The sequence below is a fragment of the Danio rerio genome, chromosome 20 (assembly GCF_049306965.1).
Source record: "Danio rerio strain Tuebingen ecotype United States chromosome 20, GRCz12tu, whole genome shotgun sequence".
In the NCBI taxonomy this organism is placed as follows: Eukaryota; Metazoa; Chordata; class Actinopteri; order Cypriniformes; family Danionidae; genus Danio; species Danio rerio.
This window is the reverse complement of record NC_133195.1, coordinates 39,156,854-39,184,068: the sequence shown is the minus strand read 5'-3', so window position 1 is coordinate 39,184,068 and position 27,215 is coordinate 39,156,854. Positions and strand designations below refer to the sequence as shown.

The 27,215-nt window shown below is 35.0% G+C and overlaps 2 protein-coding genes across 6 annotated transcripts in view; one reads left to right on the top strand and one right to left on the bottom strand.

Moving 5' to 3' along the window:
• Positions 1 to 21,334, top strand: LOC108179167 (uncharacterized). 2 transcript variants are annotated; one of them, XM_021468656.3, is made up of 4 exons: positions 1 to 2,506; positions 3,438 to 3,569; positions 3,730 to 4,595; positions 20,320 to 21,334. In XM_021468656.3, exons 1-4 carry the CDS (start codon positions 2,422 to 2,424, stop codon positions 21,304 to 21,306), a joined length of 2,070 nt encoding a protein of 689 aa, XP_021324331.3. In that variant the 5' UTR covers positions 1 to 2,421; the 3' UTR covers positions 21,307 to 21,334. The 2 variants fall into 2 exon arrangements, with proteins under 2 accessions (XP_021324331.3, XP_073789641.1); XM_073933540.1 differs by lacking the exons at positions 1 to 2,506; positions 3,438 to 3,569; positions 3,730 to 4,595 and adding exons at positions 16,241 to 18,597; positions 19,529 to 19,660 and having other exon boundaries at positions 19,820 to 21,334.
• Positions 1 to 27,215, bottom strand: part of cd2ap (CD2-associated protein) — a 117,913-nt gene that overhangs the window by 68,478 nt on the left and 22,220 nt on the right. For 2 of the 4 annotated variants that reach the window (NM_001008583.2, XM_009294709.5), the window contains 1 exon segment: positions 26,635 to 26,795. In NM_001008583.2, coding sequence (NP_001008583.2) covers positions 26,635 to 26,795 — 161 coding nt within the window. 4 annotated transcript variants of the gene reach the window in all.

Below are 27,215 nucleotides of genomic sequence, written 5' to 3'. Positions count from 1 at the left end.
GGGGGAAGGGGCTCAAACCAGACATAAGTTTTTCTGCAGAGGTTATTAATTCTCTAGGTTCAGCAAACGCACATGATACAATGCATCAGAACACTATCATCTTTCAGCTTGAAGAAAGATGTTTTTTTGAGATTTAAGAGAGTTCTACTTTGATCACTGTGATTATTGACTGCACTTACAAATATATTTTTATTTTTATTTATACTATTTACACATTTTTTATGCAATTGCCTCTCAGTTGAATTTCTAGGAAAACATTTTGCAGGTTCAATGTTTATTACTGCAGACAGTTTATTAAAATATAAATTTTATTTCAAAGTTCAAGTTGATTCCAAAATGCGCCTACAGTTTGTGATAAAAAATAGACAAATTTTCAACATGTATTTTATCATTAAAGATTTCTTTAAAATCTCGTCTCATCTTGTTCTCGTGAACACAGTCTTGTATTTCGTGCCATTTATATCTTATCACACCCCTAGAGTTTAAGACATGTTCTGCAAGTTAAAAAATGTTTCCAATGTTAATGGTTAAAACCTAAAGTGGCAATGAGGTCTTAAAATGTATGGAAAGAGTATTAAAATGTCTTGAGAGATATTGAATTTAACTCCATGAATCCTGTACATACCATGAAAAATATGTTTTTTTTTGTGGTAGCATTTGTTAATGACTAATTAAAGAACATTTCACTCGTACCAGAACATCTAAATCATGTTGATTTTTTTAAAAACGTGATCAAATTGCTACCATCAAAATGCTGACTAATAGAATGCAAGTGAAGGCTTCTAGTAGTTTTTTGAGGTTACAAAAATGTGTGCAAAAAACTGACATGAAAACTGTGCTAGTTGCGTTTTGTATGAAATAAACCGAGATCCTGTGGTCATTAAAAATCCCATGGCACTTCTGTCGGCGCCAATAGCCAAGTAGTAAGTGCGTCGACACATAGCACCAAGGTGCTCGCGGCGACATGAGTTCGATTCCCAGCAATAAGTTCTTTGCCGATCCTTCCCCTACCTCTGCTCCCCACACTTTCCTGTGTGTGAAATCTCCACTGTCCTATCCCAATAAAGGTGAAAAAAATCCCATGGCACTTCTCTTAAAGGGTAGAGGTGTAACGCCATTGTCCTGGCCAAATTCTTTCCATCGGCCCTCAACCATCATGGCCTCCCAATCATGCCCATCCATCGAATTGGCTCAATCACTGTCTCTCCACGCCACCAATAGCTAGTGAGTGATGAGCGAATGTTGTCCTGTAGCTGCCGTCGCATTATCCAAGTGGATGCTGCACACTTCCATGACAAATATTATCACACCTTCAAATGAGGAAAATCAATTTTTTTTCTATCCACCTCAAGCTTAATGAACTCTTAGTTCCCTTTTACCAACAAGACTAAAAACCTTTACTGAGTAGTCTCTTGTAGCTCTGTTAGCATTACCCTACAGTTGCACAAACTGAAATTATGAAATGAAAACATGTCCAAAGGAAATGTCTATTTGGCAAAAACTCCTACTCGCATACACTTTAGACTCACAAGAGGTGGTTTTTCAGGCAATTGGAGAAAGCAATTGTTCTGCAAATCTGCAATAGAAACAGTTTTAGCTGCACTGTAAAAAAAAATGTGAGACAAGATTTTTTTGTTGATTTAACTTATTTTCATAAAAAATAGACATATAACAATACAAAATGTGTCTAGCACTTTTATCAATTAAAAATAAAACATTCTGTCTATACTTCTGTAAATTAAGAGTTATTTTGTATCTCATTTATTAATCACTCAGGGTCATAAGTTGAACTATTTTTGGTTTACATTTCAATGCATGTTGCCTGCACATTTGTTCAGCACTTTACCCTTGATTCTGAATTATTTTGTTGATTTTTATTTATTTAAATGTATTTTCGGTTCAAAGATAATACTTTACATTAATTTTAGATTTTTGATTTTCTGCAAGTTAATGTTGCACACCAAACATGATTTTGTCCTTTAGTGTTCGAAAACATTTATGACAACAGTGTTTATTTGAATACTTCAAATTAATTTATTATATATCATTTCAATCAGTATATGTCACTTTTGTGGTTTAAATTTCACAAAAACCTTTGGCGTTTCATTTGTTGTGCTTCATTGTCTACAGTTATATACATTTCCTATTGATTGTCTATTTAAGACAGCTTTTGGCCCCTAAATCAATTATTCAGCAAGTTTTTTATTCATTTTATTTCATTTGGACATTTAGTCAATCATAAGTATTTAAAAGAAAACATTTCTTAGTCTTTAGTCTCGTTGCCATAGTGACATGTTCTGAGAAAAGAACGCGTTCTAAAGTGTTCTTGAAGCCTTGCATCACAGAAAATCTCTAGTTGGTTTGTTGTAGTGGAGTCAAATAAGTTGTGTCTTTGGATTTTCAGTGTTTTAATACTTGAAAATGGAAGTTGAAATCTCTTGCGAGATCACCAAGCGCCAGAAAAAAGCGCAGCAAGGCAAAGAAAGGCCTGGGAACGGCACTAATAGTGAGTCATATTTACATTGTGATATGAATATCCAGTGTTTTCCTGACATAATATTATACTTACTGTTAAAAAACAATGTTTGTACAGTGTAAATGTGTGTACATTATAATAGACAGCTGGTTGAATTTCTGTTTTTGTAAAGAGCTCTGTTAACAAATTCCTGTAAAATCTACTTCAACTTGCTTGCAGCAGTTCGCCAGTAACTTACAGAAAATCAATTGCAGCTGTAAACACTGTATTTACAACTACAGCCCTATTTATCTAGCTGTATATGTATTTACAGAACTGTATGTATATCTTCACTGTAATAGAGTAATTTTCACAAAGCAACTTTAAAATACAGTAACATACTGCTTAAATGTCTTACAGTAAAATACAGTTCATATTACAGTTAAATTCTGTTATTTACAAAAATGGTTGAAAGTTACTGTGCTACACAGCTAATGACTAGTAGAAAAAGAATATGCTGAAATAGTGATTGTTACATATTGCGGTCCCTTTATGAATTGGTATTTATTTTCTCAAATATTATTAGGCTATTATTGCATTCAAGTGCATCTTAATGAAATGCTTTGTGTAAATGAATGTTGCATCTCATTTTCAGCTTGTCTGATTCAACTTTAGTCTAAAATCCTTTGTTAAATTGAAGTATTTAATTTCTATTTTAAAAAAGTGCACTGAACATGCATTTTTTTAGATTGTTTGGTGCACAGACCAGTTATATTAACGTGAAAATAAAAAATATAATGTTATTAAAATTAATTAAAATAAATGATAATAAAATACAAAAAAATGGGAAATTTCATAGTTAAAGTACGTTTAGTGCAGCAAAACCATGGTGAATTTGTGGTAACCTTAGTTTAGCTACAATAACTTCTTAATGTTTATGTATTAATATATACATTTTGTGCAACCATTTCTCTTTTAACAGACGAGAAGGACAAGGTGGAGAAGCAAAAAAAGAAAAAGAAGAAGAGCAGGGTTGGCTCTTTTATCAGAGCTGCCCTAAAATGGTTTTGCTTCTCTCCAAGAAATGAGTCGTTTCAACTTTCATCCTCTGATGGTAAATGATGGTTTCTGCATCTAAACATTTTATCTACTGCATCTAAAGCCTATAATGTTAGAAATAAACTGTTTTCAAACTCTCCTTTATCTGGAGTTTAACCTCTCCTTGAAACTGACTGTGTACTATGTGCAAACTGCAATTGTTTTTTTTTTAACAGACTACGAGAATGAGGTCTATCAGAAAATGATGGTGAAAGTGGAAGAAGAGAAGGAGATGATACAGAAGGAGGAGGTGGTGGAGGTGGTGGAGAAGGTGGAGAAAGTGACAAAAGAAGAAGATAAGATTTTGGAGAAAGAGGAGGAGGTGGTGATTGAACTGGAGGAGGGGAAGGAGAAAGAGAAAGATAACACAAATGAAGAGAAGCCAGAGGAGGAAGGGAAGCGAAAGAGAAAAAAGAAAAACATTAGCAGCCGATTGTCAGAGGAGGAGTTTTGGAGGAGGAGGAAAATAGAGGAGGAGAGGGTGGAAGAGAAAGAGGAGGAGGTGGTGATTGAACAGAAGGAGATGGAGAAAGAGAACATAAATGAAGAGAAGCCAAAGGATGAGAAGAACATGGAAGAGGAGAAAGTGAAAAAGAAAAGGAGGAGGAGGAGGAGGCCAAGAAACTGCAGTGTGGAAGAGGAGGCGGTGAAAGAAAACAAAAGTGAGGAGGTGGAAAAGAATGAAGAGAAAGAGATGAATAACATTGAAATAGAGGAGAACATGGAAGAGGAGAAAGTGAAAAAGAAAAGGAGGAGGAGGAGGAGGCCAAGAAACTGCAGTGTGGAAGAGGAGGTGGCGAAAGAAAAGGAAAGTGAGGAGGTGGAAAAGAACGCAGAGGAGAAAGAGATGAAAGACATTGAAATAGAGGAGAACATGGAAGAGGAGAAAGTGAAAAAGAAAAGGAGGAGGAGGAGGAGGCCAAGAAACTGCAGTGTGGAAGAGGTGGCGGCAAAAGAAAATGAAAGTGAGGAGGTGGAAAAGAACGCAGAGGAGAAAGAGATGAAAGACATTGAAATAGAGGAGAACATGGAAGAGGAGAAAGTGAAAAAGAAAAGGAGGAGGAGGAGAAGGCCAAGAAACTGCAGTGTGGAAGAGGAGGCGGTGAAAGAAAACGAAAGTGAGGAGGTGGAAAAGAACGCAGAGGAGAAAGAGATGAATGACATTGAAATAGAGGAGAACATGGAAGAAATGAAAGAGAAAAAGAAAAGGAGGAGAAGGAGGAGGCCAAGAAACTGCAGTGTGGAAGAGGAGGCGGCGAAAGAAAATGAAAGTGAGGAGGTGGAAAAGAACGCAGAGGAGAAAGAGATGAAAGACATTGAAATAGAGGAGAACATGGAAGAAATGAAAGAGAAAAAGAAAAGGAGGAGAAGGAGGAGGCCAAGAAACTGCAGTGTGGAAGAGGAGGCGGTGAAAGAAAACGAAAGTGAGGAGATGGAAAAGAATGGTCGAAGATGGCCGAAGCTGCATTAAGAGAGGGAAAGACAATCATATGTTCATGTTCAATAAAGTTGTGTTGTACAAAAAAAAAAAAAAAACAGTGTGTTGTGTTTATCTGCTTAATCGTCTGTTTCAAAAGTGTTGAAGTTTGTGTCTGGTGTTGTGTTGATGATTATTCCCGTTTCAAAAAAGCAATTTAGAGCGTATTTACTATGTATATTATACATGTATATTACATACTAGCATGTATACATACATTAAACAATAAGTCAAAGCATTATAATTCCTTCATTAATCATTTAAAATTTGTTAACACGCTTTATTGTAAACTTTTTAAGTGCAAAGAGGATTCGTTTTGGAAAATAGAATTGAAGAAGTAAAAGACAACTAAAATGAAAGCACAAACATTTAGTACAAATAAGTAGTCTTAAATAAATAAATAAATAAATAAATAAATAAATAAATAAATATAGCAGCCTAAATATAGAAAGATGTTCAGTTTTTGCTATTTTGATAGGACTAAGACAAGACATTTTCATTTATGTTTTATTTCTGTTTTTATTTCCATTTTCGTTGTTGATTATATTTTACTATCTCATTTATGTCTCAACAATTGCACATAATAATAAACGAATAATGAAAATAAATGAATAATGAAAATAGGCCTAAATAAATTATTTATTTAAAGACATTGCCGTACAGTACGTGAAACACTGAGAAAAATAAATTGACCTACCTTAAGCAGATCACTAAAAGTATAATAAAAATATTTTTGCCGCAGGACATAAATTAAGTCTTGCAGGTTTATTTTTAATAATTTAGTTTCAGTTCAGTTTTTTTTTCAAAATGTCAATGTTCTTCTTTAAAGTAGCTATAACTGTTGTGTTTTTTTGTTTGTTTTTTTACTTAATGGCTTAGTATGTTTTGTATTTTAACTTTATATTCAGTTACCTTGCATATGTGTGTGAAATATAATGCCGCATAACCGCGGAAAAAGAAGAAAAAGCTGTCAAAGGTTAGAGCTAATTCATCAAAATAAGCTATATTAAAATACAGCATTTATGTTAATACAGCCAGAGTGTGAACAAACTCAAGGCTAAGATATGCGCTTGCCTTTTAATGCATTTAAAAATATTTGCCTTTTTATAGGCTACAGGCAACTATGGTGTATAATAATGTTTTTTTTTTTCTTTTTTTTTTGTATAGTAAAGGACAATGCACATTATGTTATTGATGTAAACTTAGGCTAAAACTTACCATTGATAAACGTGACCTACCTCAAGCAGATCACTTAAAGTATAAAAAAATAAATAAATAAATAAATAAATAAATAAATAAATATATATATATATATATATATATATATATATATATATATATATATATATATATATATATATATATATATATATATATATATATATATATATATATATATWWTTCTTAATAAACTTCACAGCCACAAATATAAAAAAACACAACTTGTATTAAAACTGGGCGAGGATTAGAAAGAATACGATGCTTGTTATATAATTTAAATTTGATTCCAATTTCTGCAAGCACATTTTTTCACTCGCTACTCTGCCAGAAACTTTGCCGCCGGAGAGCACCTCAATAATGTAAACATTTGTTGAAGGATGGAGCGCAAGATGTGCCGAGTGGCAACATGTGAAGAACGATGGCAAAGCTAAGTGTGATTATTGTAATAAACTAAGTTATAAAGCAGAGTGGCTCGACCAACAGGACTAAGCATATGCGGTTGGCTCATTCTTCACGAATATAGAATTAAAATAATGGCGCGTTAGGTTCACTAAGCAGCGCATACTCTCCGCCTTATCGTTTATAACCAGCGGGACACGCTGCTGAAGCAGGAGAGACACTCCGTCATTCATAATCTTAGCTGATGTATCGGAGTCGAAAGAATATATCAAAGAGGAATTTTCTTTTAACAGTCCCGATATGTTTAATCTTTTTTATTTTTTTCCGTGTCATTTCTCTTCAGCAAATTATATATTTTTTAAAGCTGCTTGATTCTTTTAAAACCGAAAGCAGAGCCCGTGGTGTTTTTCATAAGATACTCCTTTATGAATGTTTTAATTTTTTATTAAAGTCTTTAATGTGCTTTTTGATAGTTTTATTTTATTTCAAGCAGCATCTAAATGCGAATTTATCCTCAAAACTTGGCATGAGAGCGATGCAAGTCATGTGTGGCATAATTGCCTTTTTTCCCCTGCGCATGCGAGATCAATTTCTGATCTTTTTGCAACTAAAATGAAAGCATAAACATTCAGTACAAATAAGTAGTCTTAAATAAATAAATAAATAAATAAAGCAGTCTTTTAACCTAAATATAGAGAGATGTTCAGTGTTTGCTATTTTGACAGGACTAAGACATTTTCATTTATGTTTTTATTTCTGTTTTTACTTACATTTTCGTTGTTGATTATAGTTTACTATCTCATTTTATGTTTCAACAATTGTAGATAATAATAAACGAATAATGAAAATTAATGAATAATGAAAATAGGCCTAGATAAATTATTTATTTAAAGACACTGCCGACATTGAGCTTAAGTTGAATGTAGCTTCATCAAAAGCAAAAAATAAATAAATAAATTGACCTATTAAAAGCAGATCATAATACAAATATTTTTGCCGCAGGACATAAATTAAGTCTAGCAGGTTTATTTTTTAATAATTTAGTTTCAGTTCAGTTTTTTTTTTTTTCAAAACGTCAATGTTCTCCTTTAAAGTAGCTATAACTGTTGTTTTGTTTTGTTTTTTTTTACTTAATGGCTCAGTATGTTTTGTATTTGAATTTCAATTTCAGTCACCTTGCATATGCGTGTGAAATAGGCTATAATGCGAGCATAACCGCTGAAAAAGAAGAAAAAGCTGTCAGTTAGAGCTAATTCATCGAAATAAGCTATATTAAAATACAGCATGCATGTTAATACAGGCAGAATGTGAACAAACTCAAGGTACGGCTAAGATATGCGCTTGCTTTTTAATGCATTTAAAAAGATTTGCGGCCATTTTATAGGCTACAGGCTACTATGGTGTATAACAGTGTTTTTTTTTTGTATGGTAAAGGACAATGCACATTGATTTGAAACTTTTAATTGCATTTTTATGTCCTGTAAATAATAAAAGTTGAATCAGATTAATAAAAACGAATCTGAATACCTGCAAACAGGGCCACAGTTAGGCTACTTTTTTTTTCACTGACTGGCATGACTGGCAAACGCGTCAGAAAAAAAACTGCTGAATCTCTGCAAATATTTGGTTAACTTATAAAACAAATGTATGGTTTAGTGATGTTAGTAATGCATAGAAAAATGCAAAGCAGAATTATTAAAGTTATTATTTCATTGATCTGAACATAACCATTTATAATATAATTACTAACCCGTCGTCTAAAATATTAAAATAATAAAATAGTCTATTATTTTATTCGTGGCTAGAGCTTGATTAAATTGATTAACAAGCCATGTGCTTTTGTTTGTTTGTTCTCGGTACTGGGTATACGCAAAACATTTTCTAAAATGTCAAGCAGTATTTGTCTATAGCTTTAATTAATTCAAAATAATAAAAATAACAATAATAAAATTATAAAAATACAAAGATAAATAGAGCAGCATTTTGCTAATTATAATAGTCCTTTATATTTATATACATTTGTTTTTGCATATTCGTTATTTCACTTGATGCATTCGTTATTTAATGTTTGAATACTGAAATAAAAAGCCATCGTTTAAAAGGTTATTTCACCATCAAAATGTAGCCTGTTATATGTATCATTAACGTTTTATATAAAACTGCTGTGCAGTGTAAATGGGACCTTAATACAGTTTAAAGCGAAGTTGTCTGTAAGGATGATGGGCATTGCATGTCTATTGTTGTGGCTCGCGTTGTGAATATTTGAAAATAACTGTCGGGTGAAGGCTTTATGGTCGTGCGGAATTGTCTGCTGCTGTCATGGCTCAGCAGGCAACACCCTATTCAGCTAGGCTATGTTCGGTGTTTTTATGTACAAATATATTCGTTTTGGCGAATGCTATAGCGTAATACAGATATTTTAAATAACAAGTAGTTCAGTCCAAAACTTGCTGTGCATAGAAACATTCATTTTCATAAGGCCCCATATTTTATGCGGTTTGGTTTTAAAACGCATAGGTTTTGCTACGGTTACGCCATCCGTCCTCGGGAGCTTTGGATTTTGTGTGGCCATGTTTGTGGAAAACACTTGAGGGTGGAGACATACCCCTTCCCCCATCTCATAACCAAAAGCTTGTCATTTAGGTGTTAATGGGCATCAGTGAGACCGAAATCATGTCGCATTTCCACTGTCGGCCTATAGCTCGCAGCGCGTAACGCAAACCCAGCCCCCAGAACGTCCCCCAACTATTGGCATCGTGCATCCGTTAATAACTCGGTAGAAAATGTATTTTATAACATCCTCATTTAGACACAGTCAAACATTCAGCCCAAATGCACTGGAGAGACCTGAAACGTGTTCCCAAAAATGCTCTGATTGCACCATTTGATTATTATCATCATATCCAAATACTTTATAAATAATATTCTAAACCTTCTCTGGTGTTTATTGTTTTTAGAAAATATCTAAAATCTTTTAAAAGAAAATATCTTGTAAAATGAAAGTTTGATTTGGCTTTAACGGTTTTATTTATGTAGGCTATAGGCCTACCTAAACTGTTATAGCTTGCTTTTGCTTGTTTTATATTGGTTTATTTAATTAATGCGATTTTATTATATCTGATAATGTAAATCTTTAAATTATATTTCAATGTGGCTTAGGCTTATCAAGATATGACACTTGTTTTGAGTCTACAAAAGGTAATTTGTAAAGTTGTATGTCTTTCTGTTGTATTCATATGGTGTCTCTGCAAAATAAATAACAAAAAGAAAGAAGCCGCTAGCAGCATCAACAGAGCTGTGAAGAGAGCGCTCTTTTGCTCGGGCTTTCACACACAACCTTTATGTCTGCTGTGTCTTTAATATGGTGTGTAGATTATTATGCGTTATTGAAACATCAAGGGGAACGCAGCAAAATCACTTATAAATTAAAATTGTATTATTCTCTGCAACAGCCTTACATTTAAAACGGAAACATAAGGGCGATTATAAGCAAAAAGACCTCAGCCTATAAGTCTAGATGTTTTCTTTTCCTTTTTTATTTATTTGTTTATGTGTTTGGCGTATGTGTGCGATAGGAAAACTAGTGTAATTACGGCAAGCCATCTTTCCCAGACTCAGGGCAAATTCCGCCTTTTCTTTCACTCCGTCCCGAAGCCCCAGCTGGCCCTCCTGCCATCCATTGCGTAAAACATATGCTGGATAAGTTGACGGTTCATTCCGCTGTGGCGATCACAGACTAATAAAGGGACTAAACCGAAAAGAAAATGAATGAAGAATGAATGAATAAATTAATAATAATAAAATAAAAAAAAGGTAATAATCTTTAAACACAAATGCCGCGTAAGCGGCCTTTTTTATTTTTAGAGATGATACATTTGAATTGCCTCTTCCCACTTCCCCCACCTCGAAATTGAAAGTAGCTCATTTACAACTTGATGCCTTAGCCTCAATAGCAAAGATCATAGCCCATTTACACATCAACACAGCGCAAGTTTAGCAGAAGAATGTCAAATCAGAATCACGCAGATGAAGCACACCAGCTACTACTATGAAACTATTAAAATTGTTTTGTCGTAAATTTGCTTATTTGCAGCAGCTTTTTTTCGCGCAACAGAAATGCGGCGTTGGGAAGCCGTCAGTGAATAAAAACGGTCAATAGTGAAATCGGCTTTTCATTGTATCCCTATTACCTATATCAGTGCATTGAAGGCCTTTTATGGTGTCATCTCGATAGAATAGCCTAAGTTATATTGAAATAATTTAGAGAACAAAGATATAAAAAACTCACATTACATAAATAAACAAATAAAAATATGTTTAGGTTGTCTATTTAATTGCCCTCGTGATGATGGTGTGCTTTATCATTATGTGCGTTTTACTTATAACTAACCTGATTCAAATGAGGGATCTGCGACAGAGAAACTAGGGGTTTTGGGAAACATGCATCATTATATCCTTTTTTTTCCCCAACTGTGCATAGTTCCGCCGCAAGTTACTGTACGTCTTTTTTTGGAAAAGCACCCCATGTCCGCTAGTGCCGCGTGCCTCTTTCTCTGGGCAAAAAGGAGTTGATTTTTAAAATATTAATTATATAGATTAATTAAATTTTCAGCAAAAGAGACATTTATTTCATATTTCACTATGCATTTCATCTGATCTTTATAGCTTAATTAAACACATATTGTCAAAACCCACACATAGGCCTATTGTATGAAAATGAAAAGGGCATTTTTTGTTATTATTAGACTATATTTGTTATTTGTGGCCTAGGCTATTTTCACATTTTCACATTTGAGGTGCTTTATTGGCATGACAAGTAGCCTAACTGTACATTCGTTTTGCCAAAGCAGTGCAGCGTCGCGTCTCACAAACAAGACAGTGCAAAAAGGGCAGTAGTGCAAACAAATATGAAAATAACATATAATAAAAAAAATGATTAATAAAAATAAAAATAGAATAAAAAAATAAAAAAATAATAATAAAAATAAAAATAGATTTTTGATAACATTAAACAGGATAAAGGTAATAATAGTAGCCTATTATCAAAAGTAAGTCCACATAAAGAGTTCCAGTATTTGTGTGTTGGAGACAGGAGCGGGTATTGTTGGGTGAAGGGGTGAACACACAGCAGCACACACACTCCCCCAGTAAGATGGGTTCTGTTCGACAGGGACTCAAAGTTGTTTTGTATGTGTTGGATTATCGGGTAGAATTTCTCCCGGATCTCAGAGTATTTAGTGCACTCAGTTAGGATATGCAGCTCCGTCTCAATCAGCTGCTGAGGGGACAGCCGCTTCTCCACCGGCAGCCATGTTTTTTTTTTTGTGCCGGCCCGTCTTTACGGCTAGCTGATGTCCGCTGCCCGCTTCTAACATGTTAGAAAATACTGCAAATCAAGCTGTCGGTATCTCCCCGCGGTTGAAATTGTTCATTATTCGGAAAAAAAGAAGAAGAAATATCAGCGCGCAGTAGTTGCTTTCTAGATTTATTTTAGGCCTATATTTAGCTGTTTTAATCTTGCAATTCTGATAACTTTTAGAGATAATGTCTGTTTTTATCAACTTGTCAGTCATTTATTTCTCATTTGCTACTTATTTTATTAATTTGTTAATGTTAATATACTACATAGTCTTGTATATGCATATCTAAAATCCTTTGGCATTCAAATTTGCTTTGAACTTGAAAGAGAGAAAGAATCGGATTTTACCTGTCAGAGCACAATTGCATATACTTTTTTTGAAATAACATTTATTTAACAAATATTTTAGCACATCGAAAGTAATTAAATTACCTGTCTTTTGATTAAAACCTTTATGCAAAAAGATCAGAAAAAAAGGCAATATATGCGACACATGACATGCATTGCTCTCATGCCACGTTTTGAGGATAAATTCGCTTTTAGGTGCTGCTTTGAATAAAATAAAACCATTAAAAAGCACATTAAAGACTACTCATAAAATAAAACATTCATAAAGGAGTATCTTATGAAAAAACACCAATTGACGGGCTCTGCTTTCGGTTTTAAAAGAATCAAGCAGCTTTAAAAATATAATTTGCTGAAGAGAAATGACAGGGGAAAAAAAAGATTGAACATATCAGGACTGTTAAAAGAACATTCCTCTTTGATATATTCTTTCGACTCCGACACATCAGCTAAGATTATGAACGACGGAGTGTCTCTCCTGCTTCAGTGGCGTGTCCAGCTGGTTATAAACGAGGAGGCGGAGAGAATGAGCTGCTTAGTTTCGGCTCGATATATTTAAATAAAAACTAACACCGAGCTGCTTATAACGCTCAAAAAGTTAAACTCAAATGCACAACCCTTGTTGGTTGCACCTGCGGGATGCACAATGAACCTAACGCGCCATAATTTTAATTCTAAATTCGTGAAGAATGAGCCAACCGCATACGCTTTGTCCTGTTGGTCGGGACTCTGCTTTATAACTTATTAGTTTATTACAATAATCACACTTAGCTTTGCCATCGTTCTTCACCACATATAGCCACTCAACACATCTTGCGGTCCATCTTTAATGTTTAGATTATTGAAGGTGCTATTGACGTTTTGAGAAAAAAATTAATAGTACTGAAACTAAATTATTAAAAATAAACTTGCGGGACTTCATTTATGTCCTGCGGCAACATTATTTTTATTACACTTTAAGTGATCTGCTTGAGGTAGGTCACGTTTATCAATGGTAAGTTTTAGCCTAAGTTTACATCAATAACATAATGTGCATTGTCCTTTACCATACAAAAAAACAAAAAAAAAAACAAAAAAAAACATTATTATACACCATAGTTGCCTGTAGCCTATAAAAAGGCCGCAAATATTTTTTAAATGCATTAAAAGGCAAGCACATATCTTAGCCTTAGTTTGTTTACACTCTGCCTGTATTAACATAAATGCTGTATTTTAATATAGCTTATTTTGATGAATTAGCTTTAACTGACAGCCTTTTCTTCTTTTTCCGCGGTTATGCGGCATTATATTTCACACGCATATGCAAGGTGACTGAATATGAAATTAAAATACAAAACATACTGAGCCATTAAGTAAAAAAACAAAACAAAACAACAGTTATACTTTAAAGCAGAACATTGACGTTTTGAAACAAAAAACGGAACTTAAACTAAATTATTAAAAATAAACCTGCCAGACTTAATTTATGTCCTATTATCATTATTCATTTATTTTCATTATTCGTTTATTATTATGTACTATAATTGAAACATAAAATGAGATCGTAAATATAATCAACAACGAAAATAAAAACGTAAATTAAAAATATAAATGAACATGTCTAGTCTTAGTTCTATCAAAATAGCAAACACTACATCTCTCTATATTTAGAATCAAAGACTGCTTTATTTATTATTTTTTTTATTTAAGACTACTTATTTGTACTGAATGTTTGTGCTTTCATTTTAGTTGTCTTTCATTTCTTCAATTCTATTTTCCAAAACGAATCCTCTTTGCACTTAATAAGTTTACAATAAACCAGGTAAAAAAAATTTAAATGTAAGTTGAGGTGATCGCAAGTTAACTGTGAGGTGATGTGCTCTACCAGCAGGATAATCTATATTATTTTGCTGTTTTTCATATGCGCACGTTTAAGATTTGAGATTATAACATTGCCATGATAGTCAAAGAAATCAAAACATTATTTTCACCCCAACGCAATTTAATCGGGCACTGAAGGCTAATAACTTAATTCTTATATTTGCTTTTTGACTTCTCACCATGTATCTTTTCTACAGCATAGTATACTGTAAGAGCATGTCTATTACCAGAAAAACTAAATTAAAATTATATTTTAATTGAACACATCACATCACATACAGCTAGCTACGCCTACAGAACAGTCTGTTTAGCATTGTGAAAAGGCAAAGCTGAATATATATGGTTAAAGTGCCACCCAGCGGTCAAATGCTGCTGGCGCATCAAGTACCGCCGTCGCCGCGGTATGAATGGCGGCACAAGGAACACATTGAAGTAGTAACATCTGTACATTTGTTTAACTTGTAACACAGATTTCTTCATGTAAACAACATGCCCACAATAAACCATCAAGATCCAATTTTGACAGCCATATTTATTACATGTGTTAATTTTGACATATTGCATGTGTTAATTTTGACAGCACTAATATACACACACACACACACACACACACACACACACACACACACACGCACATTCACACACACACGCACACGCGCACACGCGCACACACACACACACACACACACACACACACACACACACACACACACACACACACACACACACAAACACACACACACACACACACACACACACACACACACACACACACACACACACACACACACACACACACACACACACACACACACACACACACACACACACACACACACACACACACACACATATATATATATATATATATGGAAATATTTTTATGAATTTTAATACAAGAATTGTTGTGCTGTGAAGTAAAATTTTTAATTATGTATGGAAAGAATCGTCAATGCACCAAGATGCACTGCGATATTAAATCAAACCGAATCGGTGGCATGATAATCGTAACCGAACCATGAGACCAGTGTAGGTTCACACTTCTGCTATACAACACCAGATGTTCAACGCAATCTCATGGCAATCAGTAACTTTTTGATTTAGTGGCTAATTCATATGAATTTGTAAGATTTCATTCATACAATTTAGTACAATTTGCTCATTCTCTCAATGACAGTAGGGTTTAGGGGCAGGTTTGGCTTCCACATCTCCTTTTTAAATTCGTACATTTTCATACGAATGAACGGATGTATGAATTTGTACGAATTGGCCAATTAATTGACAAAATGTAAAATAGTTCCAGATCAGGCCGGATTATGTTATATCTAAGACTATAGAATACACTGGACATGTCACTTGTATAGTTTTCAATGGAGAAATGTGTAACGGTCGATGAAGCCCCGCCTTCTAGTACAGGAGCCAATCATCAATCGTTATAGACTGATGATTCTCTGGGGGAAGGGGCTCAAACGAGACATATGTTTTTCTGCAGACGTTCTTAATCCTCTAGAGTCAACAAACGCACTGGAATCTCAGCGAATACTTGCTTGACACACACAAAAAAAAAAATCATCCACATAAAGCTCTTCCACTTAAACAATTAATACTATTGTTTTCTGGTTTTGTGATGAAATGAACAATCATGCTCGGGCAAGGTTCTGGGCAACTGTGCCTAGTGTGAGTACACCCTAGCGTAATATCCTTGTTTTTTCTCCAGGTTGTAATAGAACAGTTCGAACATATTTTTATATTGATAATGTTTTAATGGAAACTAGATCTAATTGAGGTACTTTCTGTCTATAAAAAGATGTGATGATATTTTGGGCTGTTTTATCAATTTTTAAGCTTCAAGGATAAAAACTGCATAATACAATGTATCAGAATACTATCATCTTTTAGCTTGAAGAAAGATGTAAAGATGTTTTTTGAGATTTAAGAGAGTTCTACTTTGATCACTGTGATTATTGACTGCACTTAGCAATATATATTTATTTTTATTTATACTATTTTTACATTTTTTATGCAATTGCCTCTCAGTTGAATTAATAGGAAAACATTTTGCTGGTTTATATGTTTATTACTACAGACAATTTATTAAAATAGAAATTTTATTTCATAAAGTTCAAGTTGATTCCAAAATGCGCCTACAGTTTGTGATAAAAAGAGACAAATTTTCAATATGTATTTTATCATTGAAGATTTCTTTAAAATCTTGTCTCATCTTGTTCTCGTGAACACAGTCTTGTGTCTCATGCCATACGTTTTTTAATCACACCCCTAGAGTTTAAGACATGTTCTGCAAGTTAAAAATGTTTCCAATGTTACTGGTTAAAAACTGAAGTGGCAATGAGGTCTTAAAATGTATGGAAAGATTATAAAAATGCCTTGAGAGATATTGAATTTAACTCCATGATTCCTGTATATACCATGAAAAATATATGTTTTTTTAAGTGGTAGCGGTTGTAAATGACCAATTAAAGAACATTTCACTCGTACCAGAACATCCAAATCATGTTGATTTTTTAAAAACGGAATCAAATTGCTACCATCAAAATGCTGACTAATAGAATACGAGTGAAGGCTTCTAGTCAGATTTTGAGGTTACAAAAAATGTGCTAGTTGTGTTTTGTATAAAATAAACCGAGATCCTGTGGCCATTCAAAATCCCATGGCACTTCTGTCGATGCCAATAGCCAAGTGGTAAGTGCATCGACACATAGCACCAAGGTGCTCGAGGCGACATGAGTTCGATTCCCAGCTCCAAGTTCTTTGCCGATCCTTCCCTTATTTCTGCTCCCCACACTTTCCTGTCTGTGAAATCTCCACTGTCCTATCCCAATAAAGGTAAAAACCCCTAAAAAATAATTATAAAAATAAAAAATAAAAAAATCTCATGGCACTTCTCTTAAAGGGTAGGGGTGTAACGCCATTGTCCTGGCCAAATTCTTTCCATCGGCCCTCAACCATCATGGCCTCCCAATCATGCCCATCCATCGAATTGGCTCAATCACTGTCTCTCCACGCCACCAATAGCTAGTGAGTGATGAGCGAATGTTGTCCTGTAGCTGCCGTCGCATTGTCCAAGTGGATGCTGCACACTTCCATGACAAATATTATCACACCTTTAAATGATGAAAATCTATTTTTTTCTATCCACCTCAAGCTTAATGAACTCTTAGTTCCCTTTTACCAACAAGACTAAAAACCTTTACTGTGTAGTCTCTTGTAGCTCTGTTAGCATTACCCTACAGTTGCACAAACTGAAATTATGAAATGAAAACATGTCCAAAGGAAATGTCTATTTGGCAAAAACTCCTAATCGCATACACTTTAGACTCACAAGAGGTGGTTTTTCAGGCAATTGGAGAAAGCAATTGTTCTGCAAAACTGCAATAGAAACAGTTTTAGCTGCACTGTAAAAAAAAATGTGAGACAAGATTTTTTTGTTGATTTAACTTATTTTTATAAAAAAATAGACATATAACAATAGAAAATGTGTCTAGCACTTTTATCAATTAAATATAAAACATTCTGGCTATACTTCTGTAAATTAAGAGTTATTTTGTATCTCATTTATTAATCACTCAGGGTCATAAGTTGAACTATTTTTGGTTTACATTTCAATGCATGTTGCCTGCACATTTGTTCAGCACTTTACCCTTGATTCTAAATTATTTTGTTGATTTTTATTTATTTAAATGTATTTTCGGTTGAAAGATGATACTTTACATTAATTTTAGATTTTTGATTTTCTGCAAGTTAATGTTGCACACCAAACATGATTTTGTCCTTTAGTGTTCGAAAACATTTATGACAACAGTGTTTATTTCTTATGGGAATGGCATCTATATTTCCAGTATGTCTTGCTGGATGCTAACATTAAAGCTGAATACTTCAAATTAATTTATTATATATAATTTCAATCAGTATCAGTATATGTCACTTTTGTGGTTTAAGTTTCACAAAAACCTTTGGCGTTTCATTTGTTGTGCTTCATTTTCTACAGTTATATACATTTCCTATTGATTGTCTATTTAAGACAGCTTTTGGCCCCCTAAATCAATTATTCAGCAAGTTTTTTATTCATTTTATTTCATTTGGACATTTAGTCAATCATAAGTATTTAAAAGAAAACATTTCTTAGTCTTTAGTCTCGTTGCCATAGTGACATGTTCTGAGAATAGAACGCGTTCTAAAGTGTTCTTGAAGCCTTGCATCACAGAAAATCTCTAGTTGGTTTGTTGTAGTGGAGTCAAATAAGTTGTGTCTTTGGATTTTCAGCGTTTTAATACTTGAAAATGGAAGTTGAAATCTCTTGCCAGATCACCAAGCGCCAGAAAAAAGCGCAGCAGGGCAAAGAAAGGCCTGGGAACGGCACTAATAGTGAGTCATATTTACATTGTGATATGAATATCCAGTGTTTTCCTGACATAATATTATACTTACTGTTAAAAAACAATGTTTGTACAGTGTAAATGTGTGTACAGTATAATAGACAGCTGGTTGAATTTCTGTTTTTGTAAAGAGCTCTGTTAACAAATTCCTGTAAAATCTACTTCAACTTGCTTGCAGCAGTTCGCCAGTAACTTACAGAAAATCAATTGCAGCTGTAAACACTGTATTTACAACTACAGCACTATTTATCTAGCTGTATATGTATTTACAGAACTGTATGTATATCTTCACTGTAATAGAGTAATTTTCACAAAGCAACTTTAAAATACAGTAACATACTGCTTAAATGTCTTACAGTAAAATACAGTTCATATTACAGTTAAATTCTGTTATTTACAAAAATGGTTGAAAGTTACTGTGCTACACAGCTAATGACTAGTAGAAAAAGAATATGCTGAAATAGTGATTGTTACATATTGCGGTCCCTTTATGAATTGGTATTTATTTTCTCAAATATTATTAGGCTATTATTGCATTCAAGTGCATCTTAATGAAATGCTTTGTGTAAATGAATGTTGCATCTCATTTTCAGCTTGTCTGATTCAACTTTAGTCTAAAATCCTTTGTTAAATTGAAGTATTTAATTTCTATTTTAAAAAAGTGCACTGAACATGCATTTTTTAGATTATTTGGTGCACAGACCAGTTATATTAACGTGAAAATAAAAAAATATAATGTTATTAAAATTAATTAAAATAAATTATAATAAAATACAAAAAAATGGGAAATTTCATAGTTAAAGTACGTTTAGTGCAGCAAAAAAATGGTGAATTTGTGGTAACCTTAGTTTAGCTACAATAACTTCTTAATGTTTATGTATTAATATATACATTTTGTGCAACCATTTCTCTTTTAACAGACGAGAAGGACAAGGTGGAGAAGCAAAAAAAGAAAAAGAAGAAGAGCAGGGTTGGCTCTTTTATCAGAGCTGCCCTAAAATGGTTTTGCTTCTCTCCAAGAAATGAGTCGTTTCAACTTTCATCCTCTGATGGTAAATGATGGTTTCTGCATCTAAACATTTTATCTACTGCATCTAAAGACTATAATGTTAGAAATAAACTGTTTTCACACTCTCCTTTTTCTGGAGTTTAACCTCTCCTTGAAACTGACTGTGTACTATGTGCAAACTGCAATTGTTTTTTTTTAACAGACTACGAGAATGAGGTCTATCAGAAAATGATGGTGAAAGTGGAAGAAGAGAAGGAGATGATACAGAAGGAGGAGGTGGTGGAGAAGGTGGAGGTGGTGGAGAAGGTGGAGAAAGTGACAAAAGAAGAAGATGAGATTTTGGAGAAAGAGGAGGAGGTGGTGATTGAACTGGAGGAGGGGAAGGAGAAAGAGAAAGATGACACAAATGAAGAGAAGCCAGAGGAGGAAGGGAAGCGAAAGAGAAAAAAGAAAAACATTAACAGCCGATTGTCAGAGGAGGAGTTTTGGAGGAGGAAAATAGAGGAGGAGAGGGTGGAGGAGAAAGAGGAGGAGGTGGTGATTGAACAGAAGAAGATGGAGAAAGAGAGCATAAATGAAGAGAAGCCAAAGGATGAGGAGAACATGGAAGAGGAGAAAGTGAAAAAGAAAAGGAGGAGGAGGAGGAGGCCAAGAAACTGCAGTGTGGAAGAGGAGGCGGTGAAAGAAAACAAAAGTGAGGAGGTGGAAAAGAATGAAGAGAAAGAGATGAATGACATTGAAATAGAGGAGAACATGGAAGAGGAGAAAGTGAAAAAGAAGAGGAGGAGGAGGAGGAGGCCAAGAAACTGCAGTGTGGAAGAGGAGGTGGCGAAAGAAAAGGAAAGTCAGGAGGTGGAAAAGAACGCAGAGGAGAAAGAGATGAATGACATTGAAATAGAGGAGAACATGGAAGAGGAGAAAGTGAAAAAGAAAAGGAGGAGGAGGAGGCCAAGAAACTGCAGTGTGGAAGAGGAGGCGGTGAAAGAAAATGAAAGTGAGGAGGTGGAAAAGAACGCAGAGGAGAAAGAGATGAAAGACTTTGAAATAGAGGAGAACATGGAAGAGGAGAAAGTGAAAAAGAAAAGGAGGAGGAGGAGGCCAAGAAACTGCAGTGTGGAAGAGGAGGCGGTGAAAGAAAATGAAAGTGAGGAGGTGGAAAAGAACGCAGAGGAGAAAGAAGAGATGAAAGACATTGAAATAGAGGAGAACATGGAAGAGGAGAAAGTGAAAAAGAAAAGGAGGAGAAGGAGGAAGCCAAGAAACTGCAGTGTGGAAGAGGAGGCGGCCAAAGAAAATGAAAGTGAGGAGGTGGAAAAGAACGCAGAGGAGAAAGAGATGAAAGACTTTGAAATAGAGGAGAACATGGAAGAGGAGAAAGTGAAAAAGAAAAGGAGGAGAAGGAGGAGGCCAAGAAACTGCAGTGTGGAAGAGGAGGCGGCGAAAGAAAACGAAAGTGAGGAGATGGAAAAGAACGCAGAGGAGAAAGAGATGAAAGACATTGAAATAGAGGAGAACATGGAAGAAATGAAAGAGAAAAAGAAAAGGAGGAGAAGGAGGAGGCCAAGAAACTGCAGTGTGGAAGAGGAGGCGGTGAAAGAAAACGAAAGTGAGGAGATGGAAAAGAATGGTCGAAGATGGCCGAAGCTGCATTTAGAGAAGGAAAGACAATCATATGTTCATGTTCAATAAAGTTGTGTTGTACAAAAAAAAAAAAAAACAGTGTGTTGTGTTTATCTGCTTAATCGTCTGTTTCAAAAGTGTTGAAGTTTGTGTCTGGTGTTGTGTTGATGATTATTCCCGTTTCAAAAAAACAATTTAGAGTGTATTTACTATGTATATTATACATGTATATTACATACTAGCATGTATACATACATGCATACATACATACATTTGTTTAACTTGTAACACAGATTTCTTCATGTAAACAACATGCCCACAATAAACCATCAAGATCCTATGTTGACAGCCATATTTATTACATGTGTTAATTTTGACATATTGCATGTGTTAATTTTGACAGCCCTAATATACACACACACACACACACACACACACACACACACACACACACACACACACACACACACACACACACACACACACACACACATATATATCTATATGTATATATAAATATATATATACATCTATATGTATATATATATATATATATATATATATATATATATATATATATATATATATATATATATATATATATATATATATATATATATATATAAATATTAGGTGTTCATAGATCATTTTTTTGTCTAGAATTTTGAAATTAATCTAGATTAAAATGGCTCATTTGAATTCTCCCGAAGGCATTTAGAATATGTGTGCTTCTCAAAAATTAGGTCTTTGAGAGCAGGTTTCTCAAGCCAGGTGGCGCATAAGACAAGGGGTTCATCTCCTGTTTCCAAATGCATCACAAACAGCTTGAGAAACTGTTCTACTATGATAATTGGTGATAAAAATATATGATGTTCAATAGGATGTACTTGTGCTTGCTAACTGTTTATTCAGTTAAACATGAATTTTGAACTGTAGGCCTACATAAAGTCGAAACAGCAATTTTTGATTACCTTGATCTGACTAAAGTCATAACTGAACTAAAGATAAAAGGAACTAAGTAGTGGAGATTGCATATATTAGTGGAATTATTGAAGTAAACACTGCGATCAAACTATTACCGTCATTGTAGGACTTCTCGTCATATTTTCTGACAAGATCCACACACACGGCTGTCAGTAAAGGACTGCGCGCGCACATACACCCACACCCACCCAACCACTAGCCCACTACGGGGGTATGAATGAAATGTTCATGAGTTAAAGTGAAACTGTTGAACTGCAGTTTAAGTCGGGCATCCTGCTGTTTTGATTCAGAAGGGCAATTATTTGTTAGACGGCTCACCGGTCAGGTATCCATCCGCGCTAAAATATCAAGATGAAAGTCATCATAGCTTGCGTAGAATAGACTCAGCTCCCAAACCAACTTTGAGAATAGATTAACAGCGATATTTTTTTATTGCACGATAAGAGTCCCACCATCTGAATCAGTACATGAAATGACAAATGTTCTAAAAATTTTACAGCTAAATTAATAAACAAATAAAAACTAAATCTTAATACACAAAGTAAATGCTCTAAGTGCACTCAAAAATGAATTTTGCTGCTTGTTCAAACCACTCATTTAAAATGAGTAAAAACTAGTTGTCTCGATAATGATTTTTTAAATTGAAATTTAAAAAAGTGCTAACATTTGAGCACTGTTGAGTGGATTCTGTTGAGCACAAGAACACAATGGCCAATCAACAAAGTTTAAGAACGTGCTTAACAGATCCCAAATGTTAGCGGTAAATCCGATTGGTACCAAAATTTATTATCATAACAACCAGTGTTGAGGGTAACGTCTTAAAGTAATGTAACAGGTAAAGTAATGCATTACTTTTAAAAATGAATACTATTTAAGTAACTTTAAAAAAAATGTAACTTGTAAATGTTACTTTCAGCACTAGTTCTTTTTGGCTTAGTCCTTTAATTAATCTGGGGTCGCCAAAGCGGAATGAAGCGCCAACTTATCCAGCACGTTTTTACGCAGCGGATGCCCTTCCAGCCACAACCCTGGGAAACATACACACACACTCATTCACAGTCATACACTACAGACAACTTAGTCTACTCAATTCACCTGTACCTCATGTCTTTTGGACTGTGGGACAATCCAGAGAACCCGGGAAAAACACATGCAAACACAGAGAGAACATGCAAACTCCACACAGAAACACCAACTGACCCAGCCGTGGCTAGAACCAGCGACCTTTTTGCTGTGAGGTGACAGCACTATCTACTGCACCACTGCGTCGCCCGTCACACACATATACTACAGCCAATTTGGTTATTTCATTTCAACTATACCGCATGTCTTTGGACTGTGGGGTAAACCGGAGTACCTGGAAGAAACCTACGCAAACACGGGGAGAACAAGCAAACTCCACACAGAAATGCTAACTGACATAGCCAGGGATCAAACCAGTGACTTTCTTGCTGTGAGACAATCGTGCTACCCACTGCGCCCCCGTGACACCTTGAAAAATTTAAAACCTTAAAAACTAAAAATTTTGAACTAAGAAGGCAGGCTGATATTGTAATTTTGTGATGCAGAAAGAACTATTTGTTGAAATTTGTCATCTAACTGAAATCAAATACTGCCACATTGGTCATATTTCCTCTGATTATGATGTTTTAATTATTGTGAAACATAAGCTAAAAAATGGGAAATAAAAGTGAAATATTACCAAAAGCTCAATTTTTTGAGATAAAGTCAAATATGACACACAAGTGACAAACTAGGTCTTTTTCTAGCAGTTTTAGAGCAGGGGTTCCCAAACTTTTCAGCACGCGACCCCTAAAATAACAATACCAGTGACTCGCGACCCCCAATATCCCCTGAGGTGGTTATAAATACAGAAAACTTGCATGCAATTTCGCACACACACACCAATAGACCAAAGTCTATTCTTTGTTTAAATTTTTAAATGTATTTCAGTGCTGTAAATGGGCCAGAAAGTTTAACCTGGTGTTATAAAATCAATCTGCTGCATCTGACGCTAATGCTGTTTTTAAAATAATGTATTTACCCCAGGGGTCGCAATCCAATAGAACAAGTAAATAAGCTACTATAGTAACTATAAACGGCTGTTTTTTTTCTCTTCAGTTGGTTATGGATAAAATATGGTAATTCTTATGGTCTAATAATATTAAGTAGATTTTTGGAAATCACCAGGCGACCCCCTTTCATTGTTCCGCGACCCCTCAAGGGGTCCCGACCCTCACTTTGAGAACCACTGTTTTAGAGTATGAAATACTTTGTAACATTTTATATAACATATTAAATCGTAAATGTTACATTTTCATATAATAATGTCTCTATTTTTTATTCTACAGTAACAAACATCAGTGCTCAAATTCATTTAAGATTTTCAATTAATTAAAAAAAATTGTAATAGCCGTTTAAAAACTAATTTGATGAAATATTACAGTTTGCCTTAAAAAATCTCTAAACCTTTTCTTTTCTGTGGCCTTTAAGTGCCTGCACTATCTGCGATCTGTCTGGTGATTCAGCGGAACAAGCAATCAAATCAAGTGCCATGTTATGAGAAACTAAACCAATAGAAAACCACCTTAAGACAAAACAATACAGGTAACATGCCTTCCAGACAAAACAACAACAAGATCTAACTCGTATAAAAACTAACACTCAGAAACTAAAACAAGCTCTTTACCTGCTCGCTTTCCATGTTCCTCTCCCGAAAGCACGACTATCAAATCTTTCCGGGAACAAAGTTCAGTGAAGGGAGTGGAAGATTACCTCACACCCTACTAAAGGATCTCCGCAAGGAAACGAAAGCAATAATTTCCTGCCTTTGACTTGATCTGCCATCACAACCGACTTTAATGTGGGTTTCCTCACACAGCCTCGGTAACAACTAATTCAGATGTACACAAATTGAAGATGACACTGTAAAGACACATGGTCAGGTATTAAACTCAATTTAAAGAGCCCATATTATACATGAAATAGGGTCATATCTTGGTTGTAAGGGTCTCCAACAACAGTCTCATATGCATGCAAGGTCAAAAAACACTTTCATGGTCTCATAATCTGCATTTATTTTTACCTAATTATCCCAGCGACTCCCGTATGAATCGTCCAGTGATTCATTTGTTCCCAAATCCCTCCTTAGCGCGAATCTAATCTGCGCTGATTGGACCAATGACAGCCTGTTGCGATTGGTTGACTGCCTTCAGTCAGAGAGTAAAATGCACAACAGCTAATCAGCAATATAAAAGTAATCACAGTTCATACACGCTCTATATTGTAGGCGTGGATTTTAGCTGCCAGTGGGTCAATGTATATACAGTCGATGGACTTGAAAATTCAGACGATTAACTATTTTATTGAGCAAAAACTCCAAAAACTGTCGAGGAGATATCCAAGCTTGTCTCACTCTGCTCTTTTCACAGACACAAACACACACACACACACACACACACACACATTGCCATCGTCCGCACGCACGCGCACGCGCGCGCGCGCGCGCGCACACGCACACACGCACACACACACACACACACACACACACACACACACACACACACACACCTCGGGACGACAGCGCACGCACACACACACACACTACCCTCGTCCACGAGTAAACAAAGCAGCACGCGATAAGAGAATATAGCCAGTTAACCTGATACAGTACACGCGGTTACAAGTAACAAATCACAACTAAATACATTTGCAAGCTAGAGTCAACGAGGCAACAACTTTAATCGCACGTACTTACACTTGAGAAATGGAGGAAGAAACCCATCCTGACGTCCATCAGTAAGTTACTCTTTACTGATCCTTCCTTTAACAAACGCAGATAAAGTATTCTTTGTAGCATGTAGTTTGCAGAAGTTTCTAGTAGTTTCCAACTGCTTGGTTATAATGCTGAGGTTTCATCTTTGGGTAGACCCTCGTTAATATCCATCTGCAGTGTGACTTCAGTCGACCGGCATGTTTGTGTGCGTGTGTTTGTGGGTGTGTGTGTGTGTGTGTGTGTGTGTCTGCGTTACTGCGTCAGAGGGCGGGGCCTCAGGTTTGAAATCTCCCTGGTTTGCGCGTGCACGTGAATAACTTGGTTTCGTTCGTACGTCATGGCGAAACACCTAATGACTCGGTATCAAGGCGACTCGTTTGAAGCACTATGAGTCGACTCTTTTATAGATGAATCAACCGTTTTAAACACTGTACACTAACAGATTTAAGCCTTAGCTGGATACTTCACCTCACTTAGAGCTGTGTTACACACTACATGGAGGGGAATTTTCAAAAACCCATAATATGGGCTCTTTAAAAGTTACTTCTTTACACCTTTATATTAACTCCTATTATTTGACCACCATTATTTACTTGCATCACTTTATTAACAGCCAAAAAAGGCTTTCTTGAAAGTACCTTTACAAAGTTGTCTGGGAAAAGGCCTCGTTTGCCGTTGAGGTCTCCTTCCATCCATCCCTCCTCTTCGATGCGTCGTACGTTTTTGATGATGTCTCCAAGCCTGAGGGTCAACTCATCTTCGTGGAGGGCTTCATACTCATACTCCACCACCACCTCAACTGCAGAGACAACAACACATCTCAGTACCTGTTATCTGTAGCTACATTTCCATCCACCTATTTTTATGTGCATTTTAGACATGCGCATTAAAAAAAAAAAATATATATATATATATATATATATATATATATATATATATATATATATATATATATATATATATATATATATATATATATATTTATTTATCAGTTGATGCAAACACCAAGATGTGCATAAATTAAAAAAATGCCAGTCACATTACAGGATCTGCAATGTTATGTTGGGATTGATATAACAGGACCTAATAGGTTCTAATAGAGTAAAAGATTAAATTTTTTGTGCGTTTTGAAGGCCTGTAACCAAGATTTCAAGTAAATTTGATCCAGTCGGACACAAAAAAAAATATTCAAACGTTTGCAATTTTAACAAAGATTTAT

Bases quoted from the DNA above. Each gene is read 5' to 3' on its own strand.
- LOC108179167 (XM_021468656.3), top strand. From the start codon at position 2,422: ATGGAAGTTGAAATCTCTTGCGAGATCACCAAGCGCCAGAAAAAAGCG. The intron at 2,507-3,437 runs GTGAGTCATATT...CTCTTTTAACAG, and splicing joins GCCTGGGAACGGCACTAATA to ACGAGAAGGACAAGGTGGAG. The intron at 4,596-20,319 runs GTGAAAAAGAAA...AAAAGTGAGGAG, and splicing joins AGAACATGGAAGAGGAGAAA to GTGGAAAAGAATGAAGAGAA.